General features: G+C 42.3%; 1 protein-coding gene across 1 annotated transcript in view; it reads left to right on the forward strand.

Annotated features, from left to right (window-relative positions):
* The window catches only part of SEMA5A (semaphorin 5A), a 549,553-nt gene that overhangs the window by 329,594 nt on the left and 192,624 nt on the right, over positions 1 to 27,335 (forward strand). Inside the window, exons 6-8 of the mRNA XM_069556145.1 lie at positions 13,257 to 13,319; positions 23,454 to 23,552; positions 25,378 to 25,591. Of these exons, the coding sequence (XP_069412246.1) occupies positions 13,257 to 13,319; positions 23,454 to 23,552; positions 25,378 to 25,591 (376 nt within the window). The remainder of the gene's footprint in view (positions 1 to 13,256; positions 13,320 to 23,453; positions 23,553 to 25,377; positions 25,592 to 27,335) is intronic.

Consider the following 27,335-nt stretch of genomic DNA (forward strand, 5'->3'; position numbering starts at 1 on the left):
AGCACTTTCACAGCATCATCTTCCAGGATTTGAAACAGCTCAACTGGAATTCCATCACCTCCACTAGTTTTGTTCATAGTGATGCTTTCTGAGGCCCACTTGACTTCACAATACAGGATGTCTGGCTCTAGGTGAGTGATCATACCCTCATGATTATCTTGGTCATGAAGATCTTTTTTGTACAATTCTTCTGTGTATTCTTTCCACCTCTTCTTATTATCTTCTGCTTCTGTTAGGTCCATACCATTTCTGTCCTTTATCGAGCCCATCTTTGCATGAAATGTTCCCTTGGCATCTTTAATTTTCTTGAAGAGATCTCTAGTCTTTCCCATTCTGTTGTTTTCCTCTATTTCTTTGCACTGATCACTGAGGAAGTTTTTCTTATCTCTCCTTGCTATTTGTGGGAACTCTGCATTCAGATGCTTATATCTTTCCTTTTCTTGTTTACTTTTCACTTCTCTTCTTTTCACAGCTTTTTGTAAGGCCTCTCCAGACAGCCCTTTCACTTTTTTGCATTTCTTTTCCATGGGGTTGGTCTTGATCCCTGCCTCCTGTACAATGTCATGAACCTCTATCCATAGTTGATCAGACATTCTATCTATCAGATCTAGTCCCTTAAATCTATTTCTCACTTCCACTGTGTAATCATAAGGAATTTGATTTAGGTCTTACCTGAATGGTCTAGTGATTTTCCCTACTTTCTTCAATTTAAGTCTGAATTTGGCAATAAGGAGTTCATGGTCTGAGCCACAGTCAGCTCCCAGTCTTGTTTTTGCTGACTGTATAGAGCTTCTCCATCTTTGGCTGTAAAGAATATAATCAATCTGATCTTAGACATTGCATATATCAGAAAACCACCAGATCTCATTCTCATACTTGAAACGCTTTCAGACTTGTTTACAAGGTAGAGTTCTTTCTCATCAAAGACTTGAGTAATAGTTATAATATTCCCCTGGCACATAAATAAACTGATTATACTATAGAAAAGAGACAAATTCTTGATGAAATAAATGGTGAAAACACACATTCCTGTTGAATGCTAAATTATTAATTGACTTGAATAAGTACAAGCAGGTATTCATAAAATTCTGAGGCTTCAGTATTAACTGGGAAATGAATATATCAATAATGCTCACTTAGTTCTCTTTTAACATTGTGATAATATTATAAATAATATTTCTTGAACAGAAATTACACATCCTGTTACACATTTTATGTAAAAGAAGAGAGAAATGTAACTGCCCCAATATATATCAGAAAACAAATTTTAATGTTTGTTTCTCTCAGCTGCAAACTAAAATTTATGAAACTAAGCCTGAATAAGACTCCTGAAAAGGATTTTCCATATATTTTGTGATCTGACAAATAGATCAATATGTTTTGCAGTTGAAATAAATTCAGTCTTTGTAGTGGTAAGGTGCATCTCAGGAAGCAAGGGTTTATAACGTGAACGATAAATAAATTCTGAGTGGTTCAGTGAGTATAGTATAATTCCCCAGTAAACATCCATAATCTGGGCTTTATAAGTATTTCAGTGAATTCTAGTGCACACATTCTAACTTAGAACCATGAAGAAAAGGAATCAAGTACAAACTATTTTGTGAAGCTAGTTTCAGAAAAAAAAATAGAAAATATTGATGGAAAAACTAAAAACAAATGTCCATGTATTTATATTTATGCTGAGTGTTATGGTCACAGTTCCTGTGGAATGCATTCATTACGACATAGCCAGAATATACGTAATAGGACCAAAACTGATGAACCCAATAAAAGTGGCTTTATGCTTCAAGCAAGAGAAACGTAACATATAGGATCACAAATGAATCTTGAAAACACACAAAAATATTTTTTTGACCTCAACAGAATAAAACTAAGTCAAACAGAGAATCTGTATCTCATCACATTCATGCTATGGTTGCTAGAGTATTTTTCTATACCTCATGTTGCCTCAAAATTAATACCTTGGCCCTTCATATCGGTCGTTCACTGTGAGATGTGATCCCTTCTAAACTCCTTCACTGTGAGATGCAGTCTCTTTGCAACTCTAACTGCATTCCTAAATGAAGTCTTGTTCTACGGCTGGGAAACTCTTTCCTGTAGTGGGGCCAGAATCGTTTCTGTTCTTTTCCCCATGGATCTAAAACGCGATTGTCAGTAGTCAAGCACTCTGTGTAATCAGGCTTTGGTCAAAGCCCTAGTGCAAATTTAGCCTTGTGGAGACATTTCCAGGACGACATTCATTATGCAAAGTTGCTTGTCCTTCCAGTTGACTGAGGTCCAACAGAGCATTCCATGTCAATTTGATGCCTTTTTTATTTTTTTATTTTTGCAAGCCCTCTTGTCATTACTCTGTGAAGTCTTCAAGACGTGTTAAAAATCTCACCTTGGTCTGATATTTCTCATGACTACATAATCAATTTATTCCTTTCAGGGTACTTCTTTCCATGAGTAGAATAAATGTTACATCAGCTAGAATGTCTACTTTTAATTTGATTGTGTTATATCTGTTTCATTTCTAATGAACGTCACCATTTTTGTCAAACGTTACAAATATCGTGATGTTTGAATTGCCCCATCTGTGTTATGGAAGTTGTAATTGTATGTTTGAAAATATGGCATTTGAAGCAATACTTTTCAGGCATTTGGGAAATATGCAGTTAAGGAGCTGGTCCTTGAGAAGTCAATCCACTCTGAAGTCAACACTTTTATCCCATGCTTGATTTACTTCGTATTGGATTCTTTATACACAAATACTTCAGCAAGTTTATATATAAAAATAATCATTTCTCCATAATTACAATTTTACCCCTACATTTAGGCTGATGAATTGGACAGTATGCCATTTTTCAAACCAATCTCTTATGGATCCATGAAAATAACTTCTTTGAAACCAAGAGCAGCTGTGCTTGCTAGCTTACCTTCCAGCAACATTTTCATTGATGGCAACATTTTGGAAATATAACAGTTGTTTGATGCCTCAGTGTCTGACAGTCATAATTCTAAATATTCTACCAGATTTTATAATGTCCTTGATATTGACCTCCTTCCTAATCTGCAAAATCATTTAGAGAGGGCCCATTCATGTTCAGGAATAGGCTGGGGTTATTAGGACTCACCTTCCATTACATTTTCTCCAAATTCAATCTCATTCCTAGCATTTTGCTTTTGTAAGATTTTTTGGGTTGTGAACTATTTTTAAAGTCTTTATTGAGTTTGTTACAATATTCCTTCTGTTTTGTGTTTTGGTCTTTTGGCATGTGGGATCTTAGTTCCCTGACCAGGGATTGAACTCACACCCCTGCATTGGAAGGCAAGGTCTTAACCACCAGGAAAGGGACCACCAGGAAAGTCCCTCCACACTTTAGATTGCTCATCAAAGATGCTTGGTTCCTTAGAACCAAATATGCTTCCTAGAGTCCCAGAATTCTAGAGGTGCTAAGGGATTTTAGGCATTGCATATATTATAATTCTATTAATTAAAAATTAGTTACATTGATGTATACCATATATAAAAGTTTAAGGCATTGGCAACCCTCAGTGACAAATTTTATTGCTATGATTACCCGGATAAGCTGGTGTTTTGTAGAGCATGGAATAAATTGTTTACTGTCATTTGAGATTTTACTCCAAAGTAACTGAGATTCAAAGGTGAACTTATTTAATACTACTTAATTGGTATGAATCAGTATTATTTCAGTAACCAAAACAAAATATTGAACTGATTGGATACTGAGTGTGCTATGACTCAGGGTCACTTAAAGTCACTTTTTTTTTTAAATGATTTAATGCTATCATCTTGATTATATTTATAATGTGAATTTAGTAAACACCACTTTTGCATTCTTTTATATGAGATCATTTGAAAATACCCTGATAAGGAGAAAGATTGAGGGCAGGAGGAGAAGGGGATGACAGAGGATGAGATGGTTGGATGGCATCACCAACTCAATGGACATGAGTTTGGGTAAATTCTGGGAGTTGGTAATGGACAGAGAGGTCTGGCATGCTGCAGTCCATGGGGTTGCAAATAGTCAGACACGACTGAGCGACTGAACTGAACTGAACTGATAGATTATAGGCCTTCCCTGATGTCTCTGAGATAAAGAATCTGCCTGCCAATGCAGGAGATGCAGGTTCTATCCCTAGTTTGAGAAGATCCCTGGGAGAAGGGAATAAATGACAACCTACTCCAGTATTCTTGCCTGGAGAATCCCATGGACAGAGGAGCCTGGCAGCAGGCTATAGTCCATGGGGTCACAGAGTTGGATGAGACTTAGTGGCTAAACAACAAGATACGAGATCTTACATAAGACTTTACTTAAGGAAGTGAAAGCACACACACACGCACATACACACACACACACATACACACACACAAAATGCAGAAGAAACGTAGACATCTGTACTCTAGCGCAGGGGTCCCCAGCTCTTGGGCCGAGGACCAGTACCTGTCCGTGTTCTGTTAGAAACTGGACCACACAGCAGATGGTAAGAGAGTGGTGGGTGAGCAGGCAAAGCGCCATCTGTATCTGTGGCTGCTCCCCACATCGCTCATGTTACCACCTAAGCTCTGCTTCCTGTCAGATCAGTGGCAGCATAATAAACGGATGTGCTGGAATCAACCCCTAACCGTCCCCCACCCCATTCTGTGGAAAATGATCTACCATGAAGCCAGCCCCTGCTGCCTAAAAGCCTGGGGACCCTGCTCCGGTGGATCCTGCACTCACCTTGATGTGTCTCTTTCCAGTGTCAGGGGAGGGTTCGGAAGAAACACTGTTGCGGGGCACGGGCCACGGGCCACAGATGTGCAGGGTATGGTGCCAAAGCCTCACGTGTCCCTTCCGCTTGGGGGCACCATGAGGGTGCCTGGAGCCGCTTCAGGGTTGCAGGTGTAGAGCTTCCTTGGCCTGTTCATGTATGCAGCAAGTGGGCCGTTGAACAAACTTCTTGTTGTGTGTGAAGCAGTGTTGCAGGTGCTGGGGACATAGAAGTGAACCGAGAGGATGAGACACCTACCCAAGTGGGAGTCACCTTCCAGGGGGGCTGAGAATGCCTGTTGCTGTTTCCATGCATGATCACACAGGCCCCGCAAGGAGGTAGCCCTTGAGCAGAGATGAGGCAGAGGCATAGGCATTAGCCAGGTGGGTGTCCCAGAAAGTGGGGTGAGCTGGTACGCAAGTCACAGGGAACACATCTGCCTTGTCTGAGGATCAGCACAGGGTATAGGAGGATGGGGGCTAGGAAAGCAGAGAGAAGGCAAGTGGCTCGATCTGGTAGACCCTTCCAGATGGCTTTAGCTTTTACTCCAGGTAAATGAAGGACCCCTGGAAGGCTGTGGCAGAAGGGGGAATGGGATCTCAGCATCCATTTTTAAAGCACAAAATCATTGCTGTCTCAAGAGCAGACTGTTCTGATATTCAAGATGTGTGGTTGTTGTTGTTCAGTCACTCAGTTGTATCCGACTCTTTGTGACCCCATGGACTGCAGCCTGCCAGGCTTCCCTGTCCATCACCATCTCCTGGAGCTTACTCAAACTCATGCCCATCAAGGCAGTGATGCCAACCAACCATCTCATCCTCTGCCACCCCCTTCTCCTCCTGCCCTCAATCTTGCCCAGCATCAGAGTGTTTTTCTAGTGAGTCATTTCTTTGCATTAAGTGGCCAAAGTATTGGAGCTTCAGCATCCATCCTTCCAATGAATATTCAGGGTTGATTTCCTTTAGGATTGACTGGTTTGATCTCCTTGCAGTTCAAGGGACTCTCAAGAGTTTTCTCCAGCACCACAGTTTGAAAGCATCAGTTCTTCAGTTCTCAGCCTTGTTTGTAGTCCAACTCTCACATCCACACATGACTGCTGGAAAAACCATAGCTTTGGCTAGGCAGACCTTTGCTGGCAAAGTGACTGCTCTGTTCTTTAATACCCTGGCTAGGTTAATCATAGCTTTTCTTCCAAGGATCAAGTGTCTTTTAATTTCATGGCTGCAGTCATGATCTGCAGTGATTTTGGAGCCCAAGAAAATAAGATGTGTAATATCACAAAATCAACCTCAGTTTTTATATCATACTCTGGCTATGTAGTTGTAACTGTAGAGTTTCAGTAGATGAAGCATGCCTCCTTTAAAATCAATGCTAGGACCATGAGTGGGCCCAGAGGCTTTAAAAATGAATGCATTCCATGACAGGGCAGTTGATGGCTTGTATGATTAATTAATGCTTGCTGAATGGCTACAGCTCCGAATTTAAGTGTACACACATTTCTATGCTTTAAGTGTACAGTTGTTGGCTTTTTTTCTTTTTTTTTCCTAAATTATGGGCTTTCGTGGTAGCTCAGATGGTAGAGAATCCGCCTGCAATTCAGGAGACCTGGGTTCAATCCCTCAGTCGGGAAGATCCCCTGGAGAAGGGGAAGGTTACCCACTCTACTATGCTTGCCTGGAGAATCCCATGGCCAGAGGAGCCTAGCAGGCTTCAGTCCATGGGGTTGCAAAGAGTCAGACACAACTGAGCAACTTTGACTTTACTTCACTTTCTAAATTAAGGGAAAAAAGAAAACCCTGACAGGCAGTAAGGAAGGTCAGTTGTGCTCAATGACTAAATTGTGTCCAACTCTTTGCAAGTCCATGGACTGTAGCCTGCCCACCAAGCTCCTCTGTTCTTGGGATTTCTCAGGCAAGAACACTAGAGTGGATTACCATTTCCTTCTCCGGTGAAGGTCAGTTACTTTGACAATTTCAAAGTGAAGGGAGAGTGGATTAGAGCCCAGACTTCCTCCAAGCTACCAAATCTGAATCCTGGTGTCCCACTTACCCTCTTTGTGGTTTTGCAAAGTGCCTTAACCACTGTCCTCATCCTGAACATAACCTCAATGGTATTTTCCACTCTATAAAATTATAGAGAGGCGTATATGTGAGATAAATGTATAGAAAGCAAGTACCACTGTGATTAGCCTGTAACCAAAGTTTTTGAACTCTGGTGTTGGAGAAGACTCTTGAGAGCCCCTTGGACTGCAAGGAGATCCAACCAGTCCATCCTAAAGGAGATCAGTCCTGGGTGTTCATTGAAAGGACTGATATTGAAGCTGAAACTCCAATACTTTGGCCACCTGATGTGAAGAACTGACTCTTTTGAAAAGTCCCTGATGCTGGGAAAGATTGAAGGCAGGAGGAGAAGAGGACCACAGAGGATGAGATGGTTGGATGGCATCACTGACTCAATGGACATGAGTTTGAGTCATCTCCGGGAGTTGGTGATGGACAGGGAGGCCTGGTGTGCTGCAGTCCATGCGATCGCAAAGAGTCAGACATGACTGAGCAACTGAACTGAGCTGACTGAAAGTTTTATAAACTGTTATCCGTGCTTCGGTAAGATGTGGCTAATTTCAGCAGAGCAGTGTTCCTCATTAATGTGCTGTCAGTTGTCGGCTTCAGGGTTCCTTATGTCGTGATGTCTGGCTTTCTGTGCTGTGTTGAATGGGGTCCCTCCAAAATTCATCCTCAACTGGATTCTCAGAATGTGACCTTTTTAGCAAACAGAGTCTTTGCAGATGTGATTAGTTAAGATAATGGATTGAATGGGCCATAATTCAAATACTAATGCTTTCTTAAGAAGTGCATTTGGACAGAGACACACAGGGGGAGGACTGTATGAGGGCAGGTGCAAGGACCGGAGTGATGCTCCCACGAGCCAACGAAGGTCAAGGGTAGCCAGCAGTCACCAGAGGCGGGGGAGCCCAGAAAGAAGCAATTCTGGCTGATTTCTGACCGAGCCCTTGGGAACTGTGAGAAGACAGATTCATATTGTTTAAAGCCACCCAGTTTGCAGTGCTCTGTTACATCAGCCCTAGGAATCTCATACGTTGTCTGCTCCATTAAAAAGAAAAGCCCTGAATTTAAAAAGCCCAATTATAAAACAAAAGCCCCAATGAGCATTTGACAAATTGGGAGCTCCACTGGCCAGTGATCAAAGGAAGTTTGACTTGGTATTATTTTGTGGAAGAAAATCTTGGGCTTTGATATATAAGGATTTAAACAATCATTATAACACATTTGTATGGGACTCTCTGAGGTTCAGATGTTTCTCTAATGTTGGATGACTTCAGTTTTGTAAGAATGAAAAAAGAAACAGTAGTTAGAAAATATGATGAGCGCCCCTTCCAGTTCTCCTCTTTGGAAACCACCAGTAAGAATAAAATGGGCTTGCCTACATTTGCCATAGATGTAAACGCAGGTGTATGGCGAATTGATATAAAGGTGAATGAATACGCTCAATATTCACTAAGAAGTAGACACAGAGGCAGACTGCACAAATCCTTTCAAAGTGACTCAACTCTTTACCCCTTTATGTCTTGCCGTGCACACCTTAACATCTCAAGTGTCCCCAGTTTCTTAGTTGAGGGATCAAACCCAGGCCCCCTGCAATGGAACTGTAGTGTCCTAACCACTGAACTGCCAGGGAATTCCCAATTGCCACTTGTTTTGAACCTATCAAGTGTGACCCCTAAAATAATGATTGAAACTGCCTTTGCCCAAGGATAACTAGATTGACGCTTGACTCAGGTCACATAAAAATCACAACTGTTTCAAATTCCAACTAGTTTGCATTTTGCTTCTCTTTCGAACACATACAATCTCACAGTCCCTGGCAATTTGTTTATAACCATCATGACAATTTTACATTCTCCAACATTTCAGAGAAATCCATGACATAGGAATACGAATGCAAACATATTTTTTAAAAAAGCCCTCAGGTGGTTGTTAATTTTTGGCACTGTGTAATTAAACTAGTTTTTTTTTCATGTTATCTTTTGCCAGTATCTAATTAGCAAAGCCATCTGCCGAAAGAGTGTTGGCCCATCTGCCTAGAATGTTGTTCTCTTCATTTTTATGGAAAGTATCTGCCTTTGCTGGTCCCTGTCTAATTAACTTCGCTGTCTGCGGAATGTGATAATACACAGCTTTGTTTATGTATTTCCGCGAACTGTGGATTTATATGTATGTAGCTTGTCCGTAAAAGGAGCCAATCTTTCTCTTTCTCACATCCTATTTACATCAGAGATCGCAGTTCTGTTTATCATCACCTGAACATGTGTGTGTATGTGTGCACGGCAGGGAAAAGTGTACTGTATTGTGAAACCGTAAGTGCTTTGACACACACAGGATTCCTGCAGGTATAACATGATTTTTGGTAAACCTGCTCTCTTTCTTTCAGAAATTCTGTCACTTCCTGAAAGTTAAAGGTGTTGTAAGTTTCAGTGTATCACTGGATTCTGAGATGAACATGCTTCTATAACAACGAAAATGACCTTGGATGCATTCTCAGATTTAGCCTGATGCTGTCTAGGCAGACAGAAGTCACTTACATTGTATTGTAAATTAATGTCTGATTTGTGTGAATATTATCTCTCTGTGTTTTCCCTTATTTCGCTCGTTATCTATTGGTGTCTTGCTCTTGGTCGGTGTTTAATGGATATTAAATGAGAGAGTGGTAAATGTATGTGCATAAAGCAACACTTCTGTAAGTTGTTGAATAGCACAGATATTATTTCTAACTATTTACAGTTGTGTCACAAACTGGAATCTTTGTGTCTTTTAAGCTGTAGATGTTTCAAACTCATTGCCTTTGGATATCCAGGTAACCACATTATCATTGCAACACGTGTGCTGCTGAAAAATATAACGAAGGCTAAACACAGAATAGAGTCAAACATTAAGATCCCGTTTCTCTACCAGGTCTATGCGACAGAAAAATGCAAGAGATGACAGAAATTAAAGATTTAAAGAGACAGAGACAGAGACTAAGGTCACGAGTGTCGCATTGAGGTCTGAAATGCAGAATGTCTTAGCCTTTGTGGCGACTGTCATAAAGACAGGTTTGCATGGGTAGAAAGTGTCCTAAAATGCAAGTCAACCAGAAAGATGGCTTCGTAAATCATAGTGGAATTTGTTCCAAAATTATGAAAGAATTTCATTCTGCACAGTAAATCTCCTTTGAGATTAGAGTGAGAAGACTTGATTTAAAAAATTTATAAATCTTTTTTATAAAGAATAAAGAAAAAATTGTGAATAAAGAAAAGTTGTGACCAGGCTAAAACATAATCTAATTCAAGCAGAATAATTGAGAAACTTTGAAAAATCTGATGCTAGAGAGTCCCACTGAAATTCGTATTTCTCTCCAGTGAAAGTGTGTCTATCCATTGCTGCCACCTGGTCATATAGGTAAAGTCTAGTTTGCTGAATGAGCAAAAAATAAGGGGCTCATCTGGAACACCCAATTTTAGGCCAATCTGGAAAAGATACATTTCCCTAGTCCATTCTTTTTCAAATTTTGTGATATCCAATCACGTGTTCAACTGTACAAAAGATAGTTCAGTTCTTTTCTTAATATAATTTCCCTTTATCCTTTCTTCTAGTCAGGGTGAAAGTGAATCAAGAGAATAGCTACATAATCATAGTATTTAATTAATTCTGGATTTGAATATTATTGGAAACTTGATATACTGTAATAAAAATGCCACAGGAAAGCAATTTTGCTACTTTTAATAACTGTCTTCAGAAAAATCTGTAAGTTTTTTTCCATTTTCTGTTGGTCTAATAAACTTATGTGAACAATTGCTCTTTATGGGTAAACTGGATAAAACAATGATATATGTTCAAGAACTGTCACAATTTTTTTTTTCCTATTACTGTCCCTTCCCAATCCTTGGCCAGTGTTTATCTTGAAAATGCAAAGCCTACTTGGATGTTAGGCAGACATGGGAAGCTAACTGTTTGCCATTCCAGCAGAAGGATTTGAATTTTGATGGCATTTGATAAATATTCTTCCTGTAGCTTTGGCACTAACTGCTTCTTTCAGCTCTTAAGTTTACTGAAGAGTGCAGTACTGTTTAACTTTCAACAAATTCACTAGACCAGTGAGAGCCACTAGGAATGCCCCATTATCTAAAGCATTTCACTGAATAATTTGCCCAGTAATTATGCAACACAAATTCCTCTTTGTGATATATAACTAAATCCCCTTGATGATATAAAATCCAAGTTGTACCGGGGTCTACTTTGCTAAAGACTGTATCATAGTGTGGGCTTGCCTGGTGCCTCTAGTGGTGAAGAACCCGCCTGCCAATTCAGGAGACACAAGTTCAACCCTGAGTTGGGAAGGTGCCCTGGAGAAGGAAATGGCAACCTGCTTCAGTATTCTTGCCTGTGAAATACCAGGGACAGAAGGAGCCTGGAGGGCTATGGAGTCACAAAAGAGTCAGATATAACTTAGGAACTAAGCAACAACTGTAATATCATAGAGTATCATTTTGTTTTTGAGTTTGAGTAAGGGTGAAGGCGGGGCTTCCCAGGTGGCTCAGACAGTAAAGGATCTCCCCGCAATGCAGGAGTCGCCGGTTTGATTCCTGGGTCAGGAAGATCTCCTGGAGAAGGGAACGGCAACCCACTCCAGTATTCTTGGCTGGAGAATCCCATGGACACAGTCCCTGGGGTGGCGAAGACTCAGACATGACTGAGCAACTAAACACGTAAACATGCCCTCAGGTTAGGAAGTGTGAAGACATGGATATCTCTATTTCAGTGAAAACAACAGGATGAGCTTTTATACAGAGGTCTGCTAAAGGAACACTCCACTCACAGCCGCAGCAATGCACGTGTTTTATCTGTGCTTCCTGGGGATATATAATTATGCAACTGTATGTGAAGCTCTTATCTCTTCTCTGAGGTGTCATCACTTCTCATAAAAGGATCTGTCTCTCTAGTGTGAAATTCAAGTCATTTGTTTGCATTAGATGCTAATTAGCTCTAACCTTCTTGGTGCCATTAAGCATTATGAACAGGAAAACATCACAGGAAGAAAGAACAAATTCTTTCATCAGATGTTGACACGGACAAAAATCTCTAAGTCTGCACAGGGGAAAACAGTTATAGTATTGTTTCTCTTTGAAAGGCCCTGAAGTGGTTCTCTCCAGAACACTTTTCATGCGGATTCATATTTGATCAGCAAGATAAGATTTGGAAAATGTGGTGTTTTATGTTTTAATCTCTTATGTAACATTCTTTGGAGAACAGTAGATGCTAGATAATGGTGTTGATATGACTTTTGTTATTTTCCTCAGTTTAGAAGAGTTAGGGGAAAAAAGAAAACATTCTTTTTAGAAGTAAGAATGAAGCCTTTATTCTCTTGCATAATATCTAACATTAGTATTTTTTCCTTAGTTTATTATGTAGCAGTAATCCAGACTAACAACAAATTGTCCCTCACTTCAATTTTTTTTTTTTTCTGTTAATGATTCATCTGGTTCTTTAGAACTCTTGAATTCTTCCGAAATCCAACCATAACAGGAAAATAGGGCAAAGTTGTGATGACAGACGGACAGAATAAAGGAAACATTCTGGCCCTATGAAAGTGCACATTCCATAAAATAGTAGAAAATATAAACACCGCAGATGCTTAAGTCTGTTCAAAATATGATTCCCAATCTCAACATACCAGCCGTTAAAGTTCGCAGGCATCATTTCTTCCTGCGAAGTAAGTGCTGTACATTATGTTGACTAATCACAGGTCCACTTGTGAGTTAGCATCAGATGTCAAAGGATGCGTGTCAAATTGATCAGCGTGAGTTAGGTCTAGAAAGTGAGGGAAGAAATTTAGAAGCTGTAGCTCTCAGTATTTAGTGGGAGCTAATGAGAGTACGGAAATGAGTGGCTTTGGGAGGAAGTGGTAGCTGGGCTTTGCATGAGCTGCTTATTTTATTGACTATTCATCATCTATATGTGTGTTTGGGGAGTAGGGATACACGCAGTCAACCTCGCTTCATTATCCATGAATATTGATAAATGACAGACTAGTCAAATAAGATGTACACGTCTAAATGAGGATTTAGATCAGTTTGTTTCAAGGCTCCTGTTTTCAGCGTCTTCAGAATCTATTCCGTGATGCACTGAAGTGAGTGTTTCTGTCATCAGTGCGTCAGAGTCACCGACTCATAGCATCTGCCTGTCTTATGTTGACGTTTGAAAATATCACATTATTGCTGCATGAATGAAAATACTGAGCCCTTTAAAGTGCTTCCCTCCGAAAGCTCAGTATAAGCCCACGTGACAGGATGACATGCACTTTGTGTACACTTTGTTGGTATGGAAATGTTAGGTACCATGGGCTCTCTGTGTTACCTCTTCCGGGTACCAATGCCTTATTATTTGTTTTCCTTTTATTCAGTCAAAGTCCTAATATTGCCCTCACGTTGGTGTTTCCTACAGGCTGTGGAATGGGAGTGTGATGAAGCAACCAAGAAGGCCTGTTACAGCAAAGGCAAGTCCCAGGTAAGGAGGACGTTGTTATGGGCATATCATCACTAACTTGGAGGCCGGTATGTAGAACACTTCAGTATAAAGGTTATTCCTGATTATGATGCCATGGAAACTGACAAATGAAGCAAGATTGAAAATATACACACAGGAAATTCTCAAGGTTCTACCATTCGAAAGTAAGATGAACAATAATCAGTTGTTAGGATTCAGAACATAGCAGATCTTATTTGCATTCCCAGCAGATCTAATTTGCCCTCCCAATCATTAGAATGAGACATGAAATTAATTGGTTATGATGTTATTTAGAAAAATATGGACCTGCATTTTGAAAATACTGTTTTAATTCCCCCTAATCATTCCTTATGGGCTTCCTGGATGGCTCAGTGATTCAAAGAATCTACCTGCAATACAAGAGATACAGGTTTGATCTCTGGGTTGGAAAGGTTCCCTGGAGGAGCAAATGGCAACCCATTCCATTATTCTTGCCTGGAAAATTCCAGGGACAGTGGAGTCTGGGAGGCTACAGTCCTTGGAGTCACAAAGAGTTGGACACGACTGAGCAAATGAGCATAGCACAGCATAGCAATCATACCTTGCAGCTCACCCCAGGAAGTGATTATATAATAAGTCTAATTATTAGATCAAAAGTGATTTGAGATTTTTTAATAATGCATCTTAACATATCTTTAAAATATGTTTAACATATTTTAAAATATAGGGCCTTCCCTAGTAGCTCAGATAGTAAAGCATCTGTCTGCAAAGCAAGAGACATTGGTTTGATCCTTGGGTTGGGAAGATCCCCTGGAGAAGGGAATGGCAACCCACCCCAGTATTCTTGCCTGGAGAATCCTAGGCACAGAGGAGCCTGGCCGGGAACAGTCCACGGGGTTGCAAAGAGTCAGACATGACTGAATAAGTAACACATGCATCTTTAAAATGAGCTCTCTCTCTCTGCCTGTCTCTGTATGAATATCTACATCCTCAAGTTCCCAAGGGAAGATTATCACTAAGGTTGGAGACACAGTTCTTGAATTCCTGTGCACATCACAGGTCTTGCTGTTCAGTCACTCGGTCATGACCCCACGGACACGCCAGCACACCAGGCTTCCCTGTCCTTCACTCTCTCCCGGAGTTTGCCTAAACTCATGTCCATTGAGTCGGTGATGCCATCCAACCATCTCATCCTCTGTCATCCCCTTCTCCTCCTGCCTTCAATCTTGCCCAGCATCAGGGTCTTTTCTAAAGAGTTGGCTCTTTTTGCCTCAGGTGGCCAAAGTATTGGAGTTTCAGACCTTCCAATGAATATTCAGGGTTGATTTCCTTGATGATTGACCGGTTTGATCTCCTTGCTGTCCAAGGGACTCTCCAGCACCACAGTTCAAAAACATTAATTCTTCAACCTACCTTCACATAACTGGTCGGCTCAGTAAGAGGCCTGAGTCCTTTTTTCGAGGAATTTTATATTTCAAGAAAACCACGCTGGATCATCCTGAAGGAATTCTTCTGCAGCTCATGATGTTTCATTCTGTCGAAAGAAAGTGAAGTTGCTCAGTCATGTCCAACTCTTTGCAACCCCATGGACTGTAGCTTGCCAGGTTCCTCTGTCCGTGGGATTTCCCAGGCAAGAATACTGGAGTGGGTTGCCATTCCCCTCTCCAGGGGATCTTCCCGACCCAGGGACTGAACCCGGCTCTCCAGCATTGCAGGCAGACTCGTTACCATCTGAACCACCAGGGAGCATTCTGTTAGTGATCGTCTTACCGTATTGGAATGTGGCTCCTTCTGATGTGAATCACACGTAGGGTAACAGAAGAAGCAGACGCAACAGTGGCAGAGAGGGCTTTTTGTGCAAAGTGTGGTCCCAAGGCCAAGAGCTTGGGGGATATACAGCAAATGGAGAGAAGGTGCTGCTGAAGTAGCCTCACGCCACCTGTGTTTGTCCAAGACTGTTCCGTACTTTATTTTATCCAGTTTCATCCCCTGTTTTTTTTTGTCTTTTAAATCAGCACTTCTGAGAGACATACACAGAGGCAGGTCTCAGCACACTTAGTCATTCAGTTTCCCAAAACTGACGAAAGAGCTAAAAAGAAGGAAGAGGAGGAATTAAATGCCATCTTAGCTAGAGAAACACTTGGAGACATTAATAAAAAAGCAGAAGCTGCTGAAGGCTATTTACTGAAAGTTATTTAACCTCAAAAATTCCTCCGAGATAAGTCATCAGAGACACAGATGATTTAAAGGTAGCACCAAGTTCCAAAGAATCAGAATAGCGTCTCTTAAAATTCCCCCCAAAATAAATGAATCAGAACATAGTAAATTTATTTAACTCTATAATAAATTCAGTGGAATTTGTGTACATTATGTATAAAGCTTTTGAAAAGGGGCTTCCTATGTTTTTTCTCTCTACCCTCTAACACGTACATGTTTGATGGGTGGATTCCTGGACTTTTGCTCCTTACTCCTTGGCACACAAGAAATTCTTCAAGGAAGATCCTCTGTACTGAGCAGTGGAAAGGGTGGAATCAGATCAGCTTGGGTGTGAGGGCTGGAAACACGACTTTCTTTCTTCTAGCAATGTCCACTGATGGGAAACACTGACCGCTCTGGGCATGGTTCTCAAGCCAATGCTGTCCCTTTGTCTGGTGACACTGGTGACCCCAGGGTCCTTGGGCTTTTTCTCCCTCTTCAGTTCAGTCACTCAGTCGTGTCCAACTCTTTGCGACCCCATGGACTGCAGCACGCCAGGCCTCCCTGTCCATCACCAACTCCCAGAGCTTACCCATACTCATGTCCATTGAGTCAGTGATGCCATCCAACAATCTCATCCTCTGTCATCCCCTTCTTCTCCCACCTTCAATCCCTCCCAGCATCAGGGTCTTTTCAAATGAGTCAGCTCTTCTCATCAGGTGGCCAAAGTATTGGAGCTTCAGCTTCAACATCAGTCCTTCCAATGAACACTCAGAACTGATTTCCTTTAGGATGGACTGGTTGGATCTCCTTGCAGTCCAAGAGACTCTCAAGAGTCTTCTCCAACACCACAGTTCAAAAGCATCAGTTCTTTGGTGCTCAGCTTTCTTTGTGGTCCAGCTCTCACGTCCATACATGACTACTGGAAAAACCTTTCACTTGTCCTCTTTTCCGTCTTTATTGCCTTGTCTTTGTCTTCCTCTAGGACTTGGGATCTTTCTCCTCCTCTTCCTGCTTTCTGGGGCTATGATACACCCGTGAGCAGCACTAGTCAGCTTTGGGAAACCTAGCCAAAAATCCTGTTGACACCTGCATGTCCTAAGACTTGTCTGAGAACATGTATAGTTGGTAGCCCTGGGTCTGGGGGTGGCTGTGCCCTCCTCTGCCTCTAGGGCTGCATCCTAACCCTTCCCCACCGCCCTTGCTATCATTCCACCCTACCTCCCTCTCCCGTCTCCCTGAACTTGTGTGCCTCCTGTCAGGGCATTCCTGCCTCACCTGGCCCGCCCTACCCTCCATCTCCAGCATACCCACTGCATCGCCTCCCAGTAGCCATATTTCCTGGTCATGTTAATTACCAGGCTGCATGTTAATTACCCAGCCCCCCACTCCTCAACCGGGCCAGTGGATCCATGTTGATCCCAGCCTGTGGTGGCTGCTCAACTCTACTCCACTCCGGAGTGAACAAACGCAGGGCCCTGCATCTGGGCTCTGCTCTCAGCACTCGTGATGTTGGGGCCGGATCACTCCCCACTGTGGAGTCTTCCGTGTTATTGGTGGATGGATAACATGATCCTGGCCTCTACATGCTGGATGCTGGTGATTCCTCTCACCCATCAGCACAACAAAAAATAACCAAAAATGTCTCCAGACATTGCCAGACTATGACTCAGTTGAAAATTCTGGCTGTAATTCCCCAAGATGGGAAATATATTGACAACTTTTACATGGTCTGTGTTAGATTTTACTCCCCCTAAGAGTCCTTTCGTATTTCATCTCGATCTTGCTTGTGTATTCATTTCATGGACTTTAAAGAAATCACAGTCAATCCTCTTTGTCTCTGTGGACTTCAGTCTCCTGCGTGTTACAGGAGAACATCCAATTACTTGATCTAGCCGAGATTCCTCTTGCTAATAGTCTATGAGTCTTTCATTTTAAAACAGTCTTGTGGTAACCTTATACTAGTAGATTATTACTCCTCAGGGTGCAGAGTTGCTTCTGCTGAATCAAAACTGGCCCATATTTTGCCCTAAGCTGTGATCATTGGTTGTTTGCTGCTTAGAAATTAAGCAAGTAAAACCCAGAGCACACACCGTAAAGGCCGTCTTTCATGCTCCTCAGGAAGATACTTTCAATTCACAGAAGGAGTGAATCATTATTATACGTAATTGAGGCTTGCTGATACACAGAAAGAAAAGGAGCAAAACAAACGTTTTCAAAGGAAATCATACCTTTGCGTTCCACATGTTTCTGGTTTTAATAGGCTAAGAACAATGGCAAACCTCAGTAATTAGAAACTGATTCAAACTGCGTTTGTGGATGGAGGTTGTTGGTTTTTTTTTCTTTTTTTTAAGATGACTATAAGACAGATGAAGATGAATTTCAAAGTGGCAACACTGTGGGAAAGAGAAACTGCATGTTTTTTTAGGTTGCATGAAGTATGCTGATAAACTCACAGACAAGTTTTGAGTAACCTGAGCTTGCTTGTAATAGAATTCGGTTTTGTAGCAGAGCTGTGTGTGGTGAAGTTCCCTGGCACAAAATGATATGATAGGATTAGGAAGGGAAGAACCTAGACCATGCTGCTGGGCTGGTCCAAGGGTAGTGAGAGCAGAGGGACCTCCCAGGCTCTTCCTTTTTTTCCCCACTAGTTCCTTTCTCTTATTTAGCCTCCCTGTTGCTTTGTTAAAGACCTGAGCCCCGCTCTGGGAACCCAGAAGGGGAGGAAATAAACCACCCCCCAAGGCTAGTCTCTGAACTCTAAGGTCACACAACCCTAGTTTCCCTGTGCTGACGCTTCTAGAGCCCAGATCAGAAAACGCTTCCATCGAGTTCCTTTGACTAAAATATAACATCTATTAGGGGGAGTGGAATGGAATTTGGATTTTCTTAGTCGCCTGGAGCTTAGAAATAGGAATTCAATTATCTTTTGGTCTGTGCTACAGTAATATGAAAATTTTACACACAGATTGACAGTTTCCCCTCTCCCTGAAAGAAAAAAGAATAAGGCAAAATGTGACATCTCAAAAATGAGAAAAATGCCAGCCATTTTGAGTGAACTCATTTTTTCCTGCCCTAAGGAAAAAAAAAAAAAGAAAGTGGTCTGTGCGTCTCCACATAATGCATTTTACTGTAGCAATAGGAATGTGGAGTATGGGTGAGGGGGCTGTGGCTGTGGGGGTCGTACCATCCATGCCCACTCTGTTCCCTGGATAGAACATTCCTCCATGTGCTGCAGGGGGTGGGAAGAGAGAGGACGCATTCCCTCAAGTTTCCCATTGTAGTTGGGACCAGCCTGAGCATCATTTCATGTGCAGCCTTTTAAGGTGATTACTGAGGGACTCGGGGTCAAGAAAACATCGCCAGATCTTTGATTCGGGCCCATTTAGCAGAGAAGGGTGGGTGGAGACTGCCAGTTCTTCGTGAGCTTTGAATTTGGTTCCACTTAAACTTTTCCAGCTCCCTTGGGAGAAAGGGGGTGACTTGGCCCGAAAGGATCTTAAACATTGCATCTACGAGAAAGGGAGGGTGAACTCTTGTGTTGTTTGCGGGGTCAAAACAGTTTTCTAATAAAATCTGTTGTCGTTCGTTATTTTTGAAACACCATTATAGAATCTGGCTTCTAGAACTATTTAGATGTGTTTGACACAAATATTATTTTAAACGTAAATAGTCAGTTCATTTGTGATCCAACAAGAGCTCTTTGTCTGCTTGGGGTCATTATGTCTAAACCAAAGTCCTTCCCACCATGACCTTTAACAGCTTTACAAAGGAAACACAGCCGATTATTAAGGGAATAAAAGAGCTCCTTTATGCACGTATTATACTTTATAATTTTCGAAAGCTTCTTGTTTGTGATCTCATCTCAGTATTTTAAACACCAAGTTCCTAGAATGATTCTGCTGGTCAGTGGGAGAGTTTGGACTAGAATCCAGTGTTCTGTGCATTGTCCCCCTGCTATATGCTATAGTTCTGCTTCCTGGATGTCAGACTCTGCTCCTAAACAGGTTAACTCCAGAGGAGAAAAACAAACCACCATCTTGCCTGGGAACCTGGTGATGTAGGGGGTAAACAACACTTTCATCCAAAGTGCCAATGTTTAGAAACCTGCGAGTTAATCAACGAAGGCGGAACTTTACAGTACTGCCTTTATTCTGTGTTCTTTATTCTTAATTGTTCCAAACACGGAAGATTCTTTCAGATTGGATGCTAACAACCTGTGCAGGTCACACACACCAAGTTTTGGTTTATAAATACTTCGAAAATAACTTTTTTTAAAATGAGAAATGGGGGAAAATCCAAGCAAAACAGAATGTAAAAAAAAAAAACCCCAAAAAACAAAGAAATGGAGGGGCTGACTGGGGACACACGGGCACACAAAGCCCTTCCCAGACAGCATGGCCTTCTGGGATGAGCGGGTATTCTCAAGGGGCCTGACGACCAGAACATACTTTTTACTAATGGAGATAATTTGGTATCATCTTCCCTCACATATTTTTTCCAAGATTTTTTTTTTTGATAACTTGCTGAACTTGTCCCTCCGCTCTGACATGTGTCAGTATCCAAATTATCACATCCCCAACCATCTTTCTGGTTGTCCATCAAGTCTGTGACGGGCCTTCAAGATGGTTATTGACCTGCAGGCTTCTTTGTGCTTTTTCTTTGGGGGAGATGAAGATAAATACCACATGTGGTATCTTGATTGTTTCTCTTCCCATAATCAGTGAGAGAGCCTTGCTTTTCTTCAGTGGGTCTGTAGGACTCAGCCATGAGACCACCTCTTTCAACAGAAACAATTCTATTCTAATAACTCACCCTTGCCCCCAAGTTCATGGTGACGTGACTGTCTCTAGCGCATCAGTCTCCTGCTTAGGAAAACCAACAAAATGTTCCTCTTACATTGTGACCCAATTCTTGAAAGAGGTCTAAAAGCAGCAGCAGAAACAAACAAACTCTCACCCCCAAAAGTCTGAGCTGTTTGTAATTTTCTCTCGTTCATTATTACAGCATCGCTGCTGAGTCTTCTGTCCACTCCAGCCAGCCAGAGTGCTCTGAGCCCTGTGTTCCCCGAGACATCTCTCTGGAGCCCCTTCATTTATGCGGTTAGGGCTGGTGTTCCCACCATGGCTGTGATCTGGTCTCTGTGCCCCTCTGCTCTCATCAGCTGTGCACCCTCCTCTATGTCCTTGGAACCAGAGCTCCCAGAGCCTGGGAAAGGAGACCGATGCGCCTTTTTGAAGTCTGGTTTTGTTCTTTCTCTTTAGAACTCTTCTTCCCTTTCCCCAGCTATAAAAACAAAGCAGAGCAGAACAGAACAAGCCTCCCCAGCTGGTGCACCTTTCTTATTCAGTTCAGTCGCTCAGTCGTGTCTGACTTTTTGTGACCCCGTGGACCGCAGCACGCCAGGCCTCCCTGTCCATCACCAACTCCCGGAGTCCACCCAAACCCATGTCCACTGAGTCGGTGATGCCATCCAACCATCTCATCCTTTGTTATGCAGTTCATTTTTAATGTATTTATTTGTTTTAATTGGAGGATAATTGCTTTACCATATTGTGATGATTTCTGCCATGCATCAGTATGAGTCAGCCACAGGCATGCATGTGTCCCCGCCCTCCTGAACCCCCACCCCAACCCCCTCCCCATCCTACCCCTCCAGGCTGTCACAGAGCACCGGCTTTTGTCTTCTGTTTAATAGTTAATGTGCATCTTTTATTCTCTCCTTTTTTTCCTCAAAGTACTTCAGATTAGCGGCCAATACTAATTGGTTACTATTATTGTTAATGGTAATTATTAGGTTGGAGTAGGAAATGGCAACCCACTCCAGTACTGTTGCCTGGAAAAGTCTATGGACAGAGGAGCCTGGCAGGCTACCGTCCATGGGGTCACAATGAGTTGCCACAACTCAGCAGCTGAGCACAAACAAGGGTCCACCTTAATCCAGGTTGATCTCATCTCAAAATCCACAATCAACCTGGAGAAGGAAATGGCAACCCACTCCAGTACTCATGCCTGGAACATCCCTCAGAAGGAGAAGCCTGGTAGGCTACAGGCCATGGGGTCTCAAAAGTGTTGAATATACCTGAGCGACTTCACTTTCACTTTTAGTAATGTTAGGTAAATTATCTACCTTTGATATTTCACTTTATGTTTAGAAAGCAGATTCAAGTGTTTTAGCTCATCTTACATCCACAGCTAGGCCACGCTGCAGGCTGAGTTACGGCAAATCAATGTTTCTTGGAGACTGAGGTTCTGTTTAATTGAAAAGAGCATCTCTGCGCCATTTAATCCAGATCCTCCTGACTGAGGAAGCGTGTGAGTCAAACCATTGTGTCAGTACGCAGCATCTTCTAGGTCCAGGCGCTCGGTCAGTCCCCATGTCCTGTTCATCTGCTGGAGCCTGGCTTTGCCCTCTCACAGCTCGCACTGTGGTCCAGGCACAGAGTGAGGAGGGGCTGACTCATGGACGTGGTTTCCTTACCTGTCTGCACTCTCCTGCCTTCACTTGCCTCCACATGGCTTCCTGATTGGTCCTTCAGTAACAAACATCAGATCAGGTCAAAACCACACGCAGTGAAAATATAAACTGGCCCCTTCATGTTCCGAACACAAAGTACACTCACACTCACTGCCCAGACGCACCTGGTCCCTGCCTAGCATCCCAGCTTATGCGGCACCTCCTCTGTTCCCAGTGAAAGCACCATGCTTTCTCTAGCACAGTCCGTTCTTCATTTTGAAAATGTCTTTTCCCTTCTTCTCTCGCAAAAATCCTGCAAGTGCCAAGTGGCACCAGATCCTACGCTTCCTTTGAAACTGACTTTAGGTGTCACCTCCTCCAGGAAGCCTTCCTTCACCTCCTCCATTCCCCTCCCCTGCCCTCTAGAATTAGCAATATGCTGTTCTCCTGTGCTTCCTTAATAGAGTGTGTGGACAACTCCATGTGTTTTAATTTTGTGCCAAGGGCCTCCATGCAGGCTTCCGTGGTGACTCAGATGGTAAAGAGTCTGCCTGCAATGCAGGAGACCTGGGTTCGATCCCTGGGTATAGAAGATAGCCTGGAGAAGGGAATAGCAACCCACTCCAGTATTCTTGCTTAGGGAATTCCATAGACCCAGGAGCCTGGTGGATTAGAGTACCTGGGTGCACAAAGAGTTGGACTGAGCAAATTGCACACACAAGGGCCTAGATTGTGACTTCTTCCACAGTCTCTACCGCAGAGTATCTAATCAGTAAATTCTTGCTGGTTGAATGAGGAGCTTTATAACTGAATGTTCCTGTACTACGTTGACCATGCCCCAGATATATATGTATGTTTTGCAACCATAAAAAATATTCACTCCCTTAGCATGGGCTTTCATCCCTCATTGTTTACTTGTTATAGTTGTATTTTACTTTTTTACCAAAAAATCAAAAATGTTTATAGATTCTTGCTGTACACAAAGCAGTTTAAGAACTTCATCTGAAACTTGCTTTGGTTGTAATCAGAGCTTCGCTTGTGACCCTCGTATTTGGAGAAGCATTCACCGTGGTTTTTTAAGCTCCTGGGCAAGATTCCTAAACTGCTGTTTCACGAGCCGCTCTAATAGTTTCCTTTATTTGTTTTCCTACCATATGTCAAAGGCAATTTAGAGTTTGCACTGTTATCAGATACAACACAAAATGAAACTGCATTCATCAAAAGAAGACATATGCTTTGAGATTTTAACTGAACCTGTATTAATCTTCACAAATATCCTCTATTGAGCAAGTGTGCAGACGAAGGTAAACTATTTAGGATTTTTGTTGTTATTTTTTGGTCAGTATCTGAGAGGAGGTTGTGTGTTGGGTTTAGTGGTCAATTAACTTTTAATTTATTGAACAGACAAGACATCTTCGTACTCACCTTCCTCTTGAGCTCAGGCCTCTTAACCCCTTGTTTTGTGTTTTCTTTTTTTGTTGTTGTTTGGTTTTGTTTTTCAGGAAGAATGTCAGAACTACATTCGGGTACTGTTGGTGGGTGGTGACCGGTTATTCACGTGTGGGACCAACGCTTTCACGCCTGTCTGCACCAACCGCACGGTATGGCTTCATGTGGAGTTTTGATAGATTTTAATGCCAGGAAAACCCAAACAGCCTATTAAAACACCACTTTTAAAATGTATTGCTATTCTCCAAGGAGTTGCATTTTAATTCAAAGCATGTTTTGTTAAACTGAAGAAAGACTTGATGTATTTTTTTATTACACATGTTATATAATAAGCTTGTTTAATTAAATTTAAATATTCTTTCAAGCTATTTCTACCAGCTTTGTTCTCAACAGTGACCCTAAAGATAATCCTAAACATATTATTTTTTTCTTATCCTGCTTCATTGCAGACATAGTGTTAAGTATTAAAATGACCTAAAATCACAATCAAAACAAGAAAATGCAATTTAGAATTTGGATAAGAAGTGTGTTGAAAAATTAAAGCAACCTAACAAAGACATGGAACCCTAGGAAAAATAAAGTTATTACCCACCCTCTTTCTCTTTCTTTCAACCTGTCATTATGAGCAGGGAACTTTTCTGTATCCAGATCTCATTCCTATAGAATTGCAGGGTTCCCAGAGCACACGTGTAGTCTTCCTAATTTGGGATATTCATTTGCTCTTCCTCAGGGAACAAGAAATGATGAAGAAATCTCATTATATTAATTTCCTGGTTACACAATTTCTCTCAAAGGCTGAATTAATCTTCCTCTTTTACTATTCATTATTTTCAAGTTAACATTCAGTTATTGGAACTAAAGAGAGGAGGATGATGATGATAAGAAGTGATGCTCACAGAGACAGCCCTAGTATTGTGACCTGTCCTGCAATCCTTACAACAACCCAGTCACTTCACCCTCACATCCACCCGGCCTGGTGGTTATCCTTTGGGTCATCATTTTGTAAAAGAAGAATCTAAGGCTTAAAGACTTTAAGTAGCTTACCTGGGTCTACACGTGTGATAAGGGCTTCCCTCGTAGCTCAAATGGTAAAGAATCTGCCTGCAGTGGGAGACCCGGGTTCAATCCCTGGGTTAGGAAGATCCACTGGAGAAGGAAATGGCAACCCACTCCAGTATTCTTGCTTGGAGAATCCCATGTACAGAGGAGCCTGGTGGGCTACAGTCCATAGGGTCGCAAAGAGTTGGATATGACTGAAGCGACTAAGCACGCACATGTAATAAAGCAGGCAGGGTATCTGAACCGCTGCCTGACCCCTCTGCTTTCTTAGCTCTCAGGTGAGAGTAGAGAAGAATAGAGTGGAGATCCCCCCCTCCAGCCACACAGAGGACTTTTCTCATTCGGTGATGGTTCAGTTTCTCAAATGCAAGAGTCCTGCGGATTGACTGCAGGACACTAAGTTGCCTCTCGGAACACTAAGATCTAACGCCTTGGAAATTTGAGCTCCGTGGTTGCTAAATGTCCAGACATTACCCATGAACACAGTTTGGGCTAGTCACACAACTTTAATCCACTTTTGTTGATAAACCTGTACCTAACTTCTCTTGCAGTTTGTACTTCTATAAACAGTGAAGTTGAGTTTTGTAATATAAGTGGGCAAATTTGTATTGCCTTGTGTTTTATGATTAGAAGGCATAAATGATAGTCTTACTCCGTCTTTGCTGAGTATCCAGCAGCCTGGGGTTCATTCTCACGGGCTGATGAGAGATCGATTGCCGCTTTCTCTGACAGTCCCCACAGCATATTATTCTCATTGAATATGTGGATGTCTGGCCCATGCTATGAGCCCCAGAGAGTTTATAGTATGTGCTTCATTTGCAAGTTGGGCAGATCTGATCCATTAACAGTATTAAAGGGGTTTCATGGCGGGGGGGGGGGGGGGGATCACTGACTTTTCTCTCTTGTCCTGACTCCTAGTTGAGTAACCTGACGGAGATCCATGACCAGATCAACGGCATGGCACGCTGCCCCTACAGCCCCCAGCATAACTCCACAGCCCTGCTCACAGCCGGCGGGGAGCTCTATGCCGCCACGGCCATGGACTTTCCGGGACGCGATCCTGCCATTTACCGAAGCCTGGGCATCTTGCCCCCGCTCCGCACCGCGCAGTACAACTCCAAGTGGCTCAACGGTAAGTGTTACCCTCCCACCCGGCTTCCCATCTCACTGGTCTGTGATGCCCTCTTCCTTGGTGCTCAGAAGCAAGCTATCACAGTTTTCAAAATAAAACGATTTCCTCCTTTTCTAAAGGAATCAAAATGTAATTTGTTTTGTTCTTCGATGTAGAAAGGCATCAGAGGGCTCATTTCCAGTTAGGAAGAGAAACGATCCTCTCAACACTGTAGGACATGGTAACATAGGGCTAATGCTGATCTAAGCGTTCATCAAACTTCAGCTGCTTTCTCGTATTATTGTTTGAAGTTCAGGAAATCTGATGTCATGTCACTGACGTCTATAGACTCGTGTGCATTCTTTCTTGACTTCTTTACTGTATCCCTAAAAAGCGAAGTTTCTAGTATTGCATGAAATTTTCAGACGACTGTATAAAAGAATGTATTTGGCTATAGGAAGCTTGACAATTTTTTAAATTAATTTTTTTATTTTATATTGGAGTGTAGTTGATTTACAATGTTGAGTTAGCTTCAGGTATAGAACAAAGTAATTCAGTTACACATATACGTATATCCTTTTTTTTTTTCGGATTCTTTTCCCATATTGTTTATTACAGGGTACTGACTAGAGTTCCCTGTGCTATACAGTAGGTCCTTGAGTATCTAGTTTACAGGTGTGTGTGTGTGTGTGTGTGTGTGCGCTCAGTTGCTCAGTTTTGTATGACTCCTTGCTACCCCATGGACTGTAGCCCTCCAGGCTTCTCTGTCCATAGGATTTCCCAGGCAAGAATCCTGGAGTGGGTAAAGCTATTCCCTTCTCCAGGGGATCTTCCCATCCCAGGGCTTGAACCCTGGTCTCCTGCACTGTAGGCAGATTCTGGAATGAGTGGCCATTTCCTCCTTCAGGGGATTTTATAGATAGTAGTGTCTGTATGTTAATCCCAAACTCTTAATTTATCCCTCCTCCCACCTTTCTCCTTTGGTAACCATAAGTTTGTTTTCGAAGTCTGTGAGTCTGTTTCTGTTTTGTGAAAAAGTTCATTTGTATCTTTAGATTCCACAGGTAATTTGACCAAAAATTTTTTTAAGGTATCAAGTCTTATAACCAGGAGGTCGGGGTAGGTGTCACTGGAGTTGCTCACTTCAGTGGCTCAGGAATCAATAAGCCCCGAGTCCTTTCACCGCTGTCTCTGCCACCCACAGCCTGACAGGTGGTCCCCAGGCTGGCTCTGCTTTCAGGCGCAAATTCACAACTACCGTCCCAGGTCCTGCACTCAGACAGGACCATATCCGGGGGAGAACCGCATCCCTTTTGTCCTTTTTTAAAGACATCAGGAACTGCCAGAAGATTTCCTTCAGTCCTGGGCTAGAACCTGGTCACTTGCTCACTAAATGAGGGGAAAGTGATTCCAGCCTCCCAGACTGAAGTTAAAGTTGGCCATGTACTGAGACGTGCCAGCTGAAATCCAACCCTCTGAATATGCGTGCACTCGCGTGTGAATATGGTAATACACTCACATGCACACACATTGGCAAACACGATGTTGTGTATAGATGCATGCACCATATGTAATCCATTCCCTCAAGCCTTTGTTTGATGGTTTGCATAAAGATGAGCTCTTGTAATTGTCCTTATAATATTTACTGTTCTGAGCTTTCACATTCTACAAAGTTGTGCTGACTTCCACCAATAAAACCTCATGATGTAGATCAAAGTTTCTAGACCTCAGCACTATTGGTGTTCAGGGCCAGATAATTCTTTGC

The sequence above is a fragment of the Ovis canadensis genome, chromosome 16 (assembly GCF_042477335.2).
Source record: "Ovis canadensis isolate MfBH-ARS-UI-01 breed Bighorn chromosome 16, ARS-UI_OviCan_v2, whole genome shotgun sequence".
NCBI lineage: Eukaryota > Metazoa > Chordata > Mammalia > Artiodactyla > Bovidae > Ovis > Ovis canadensis.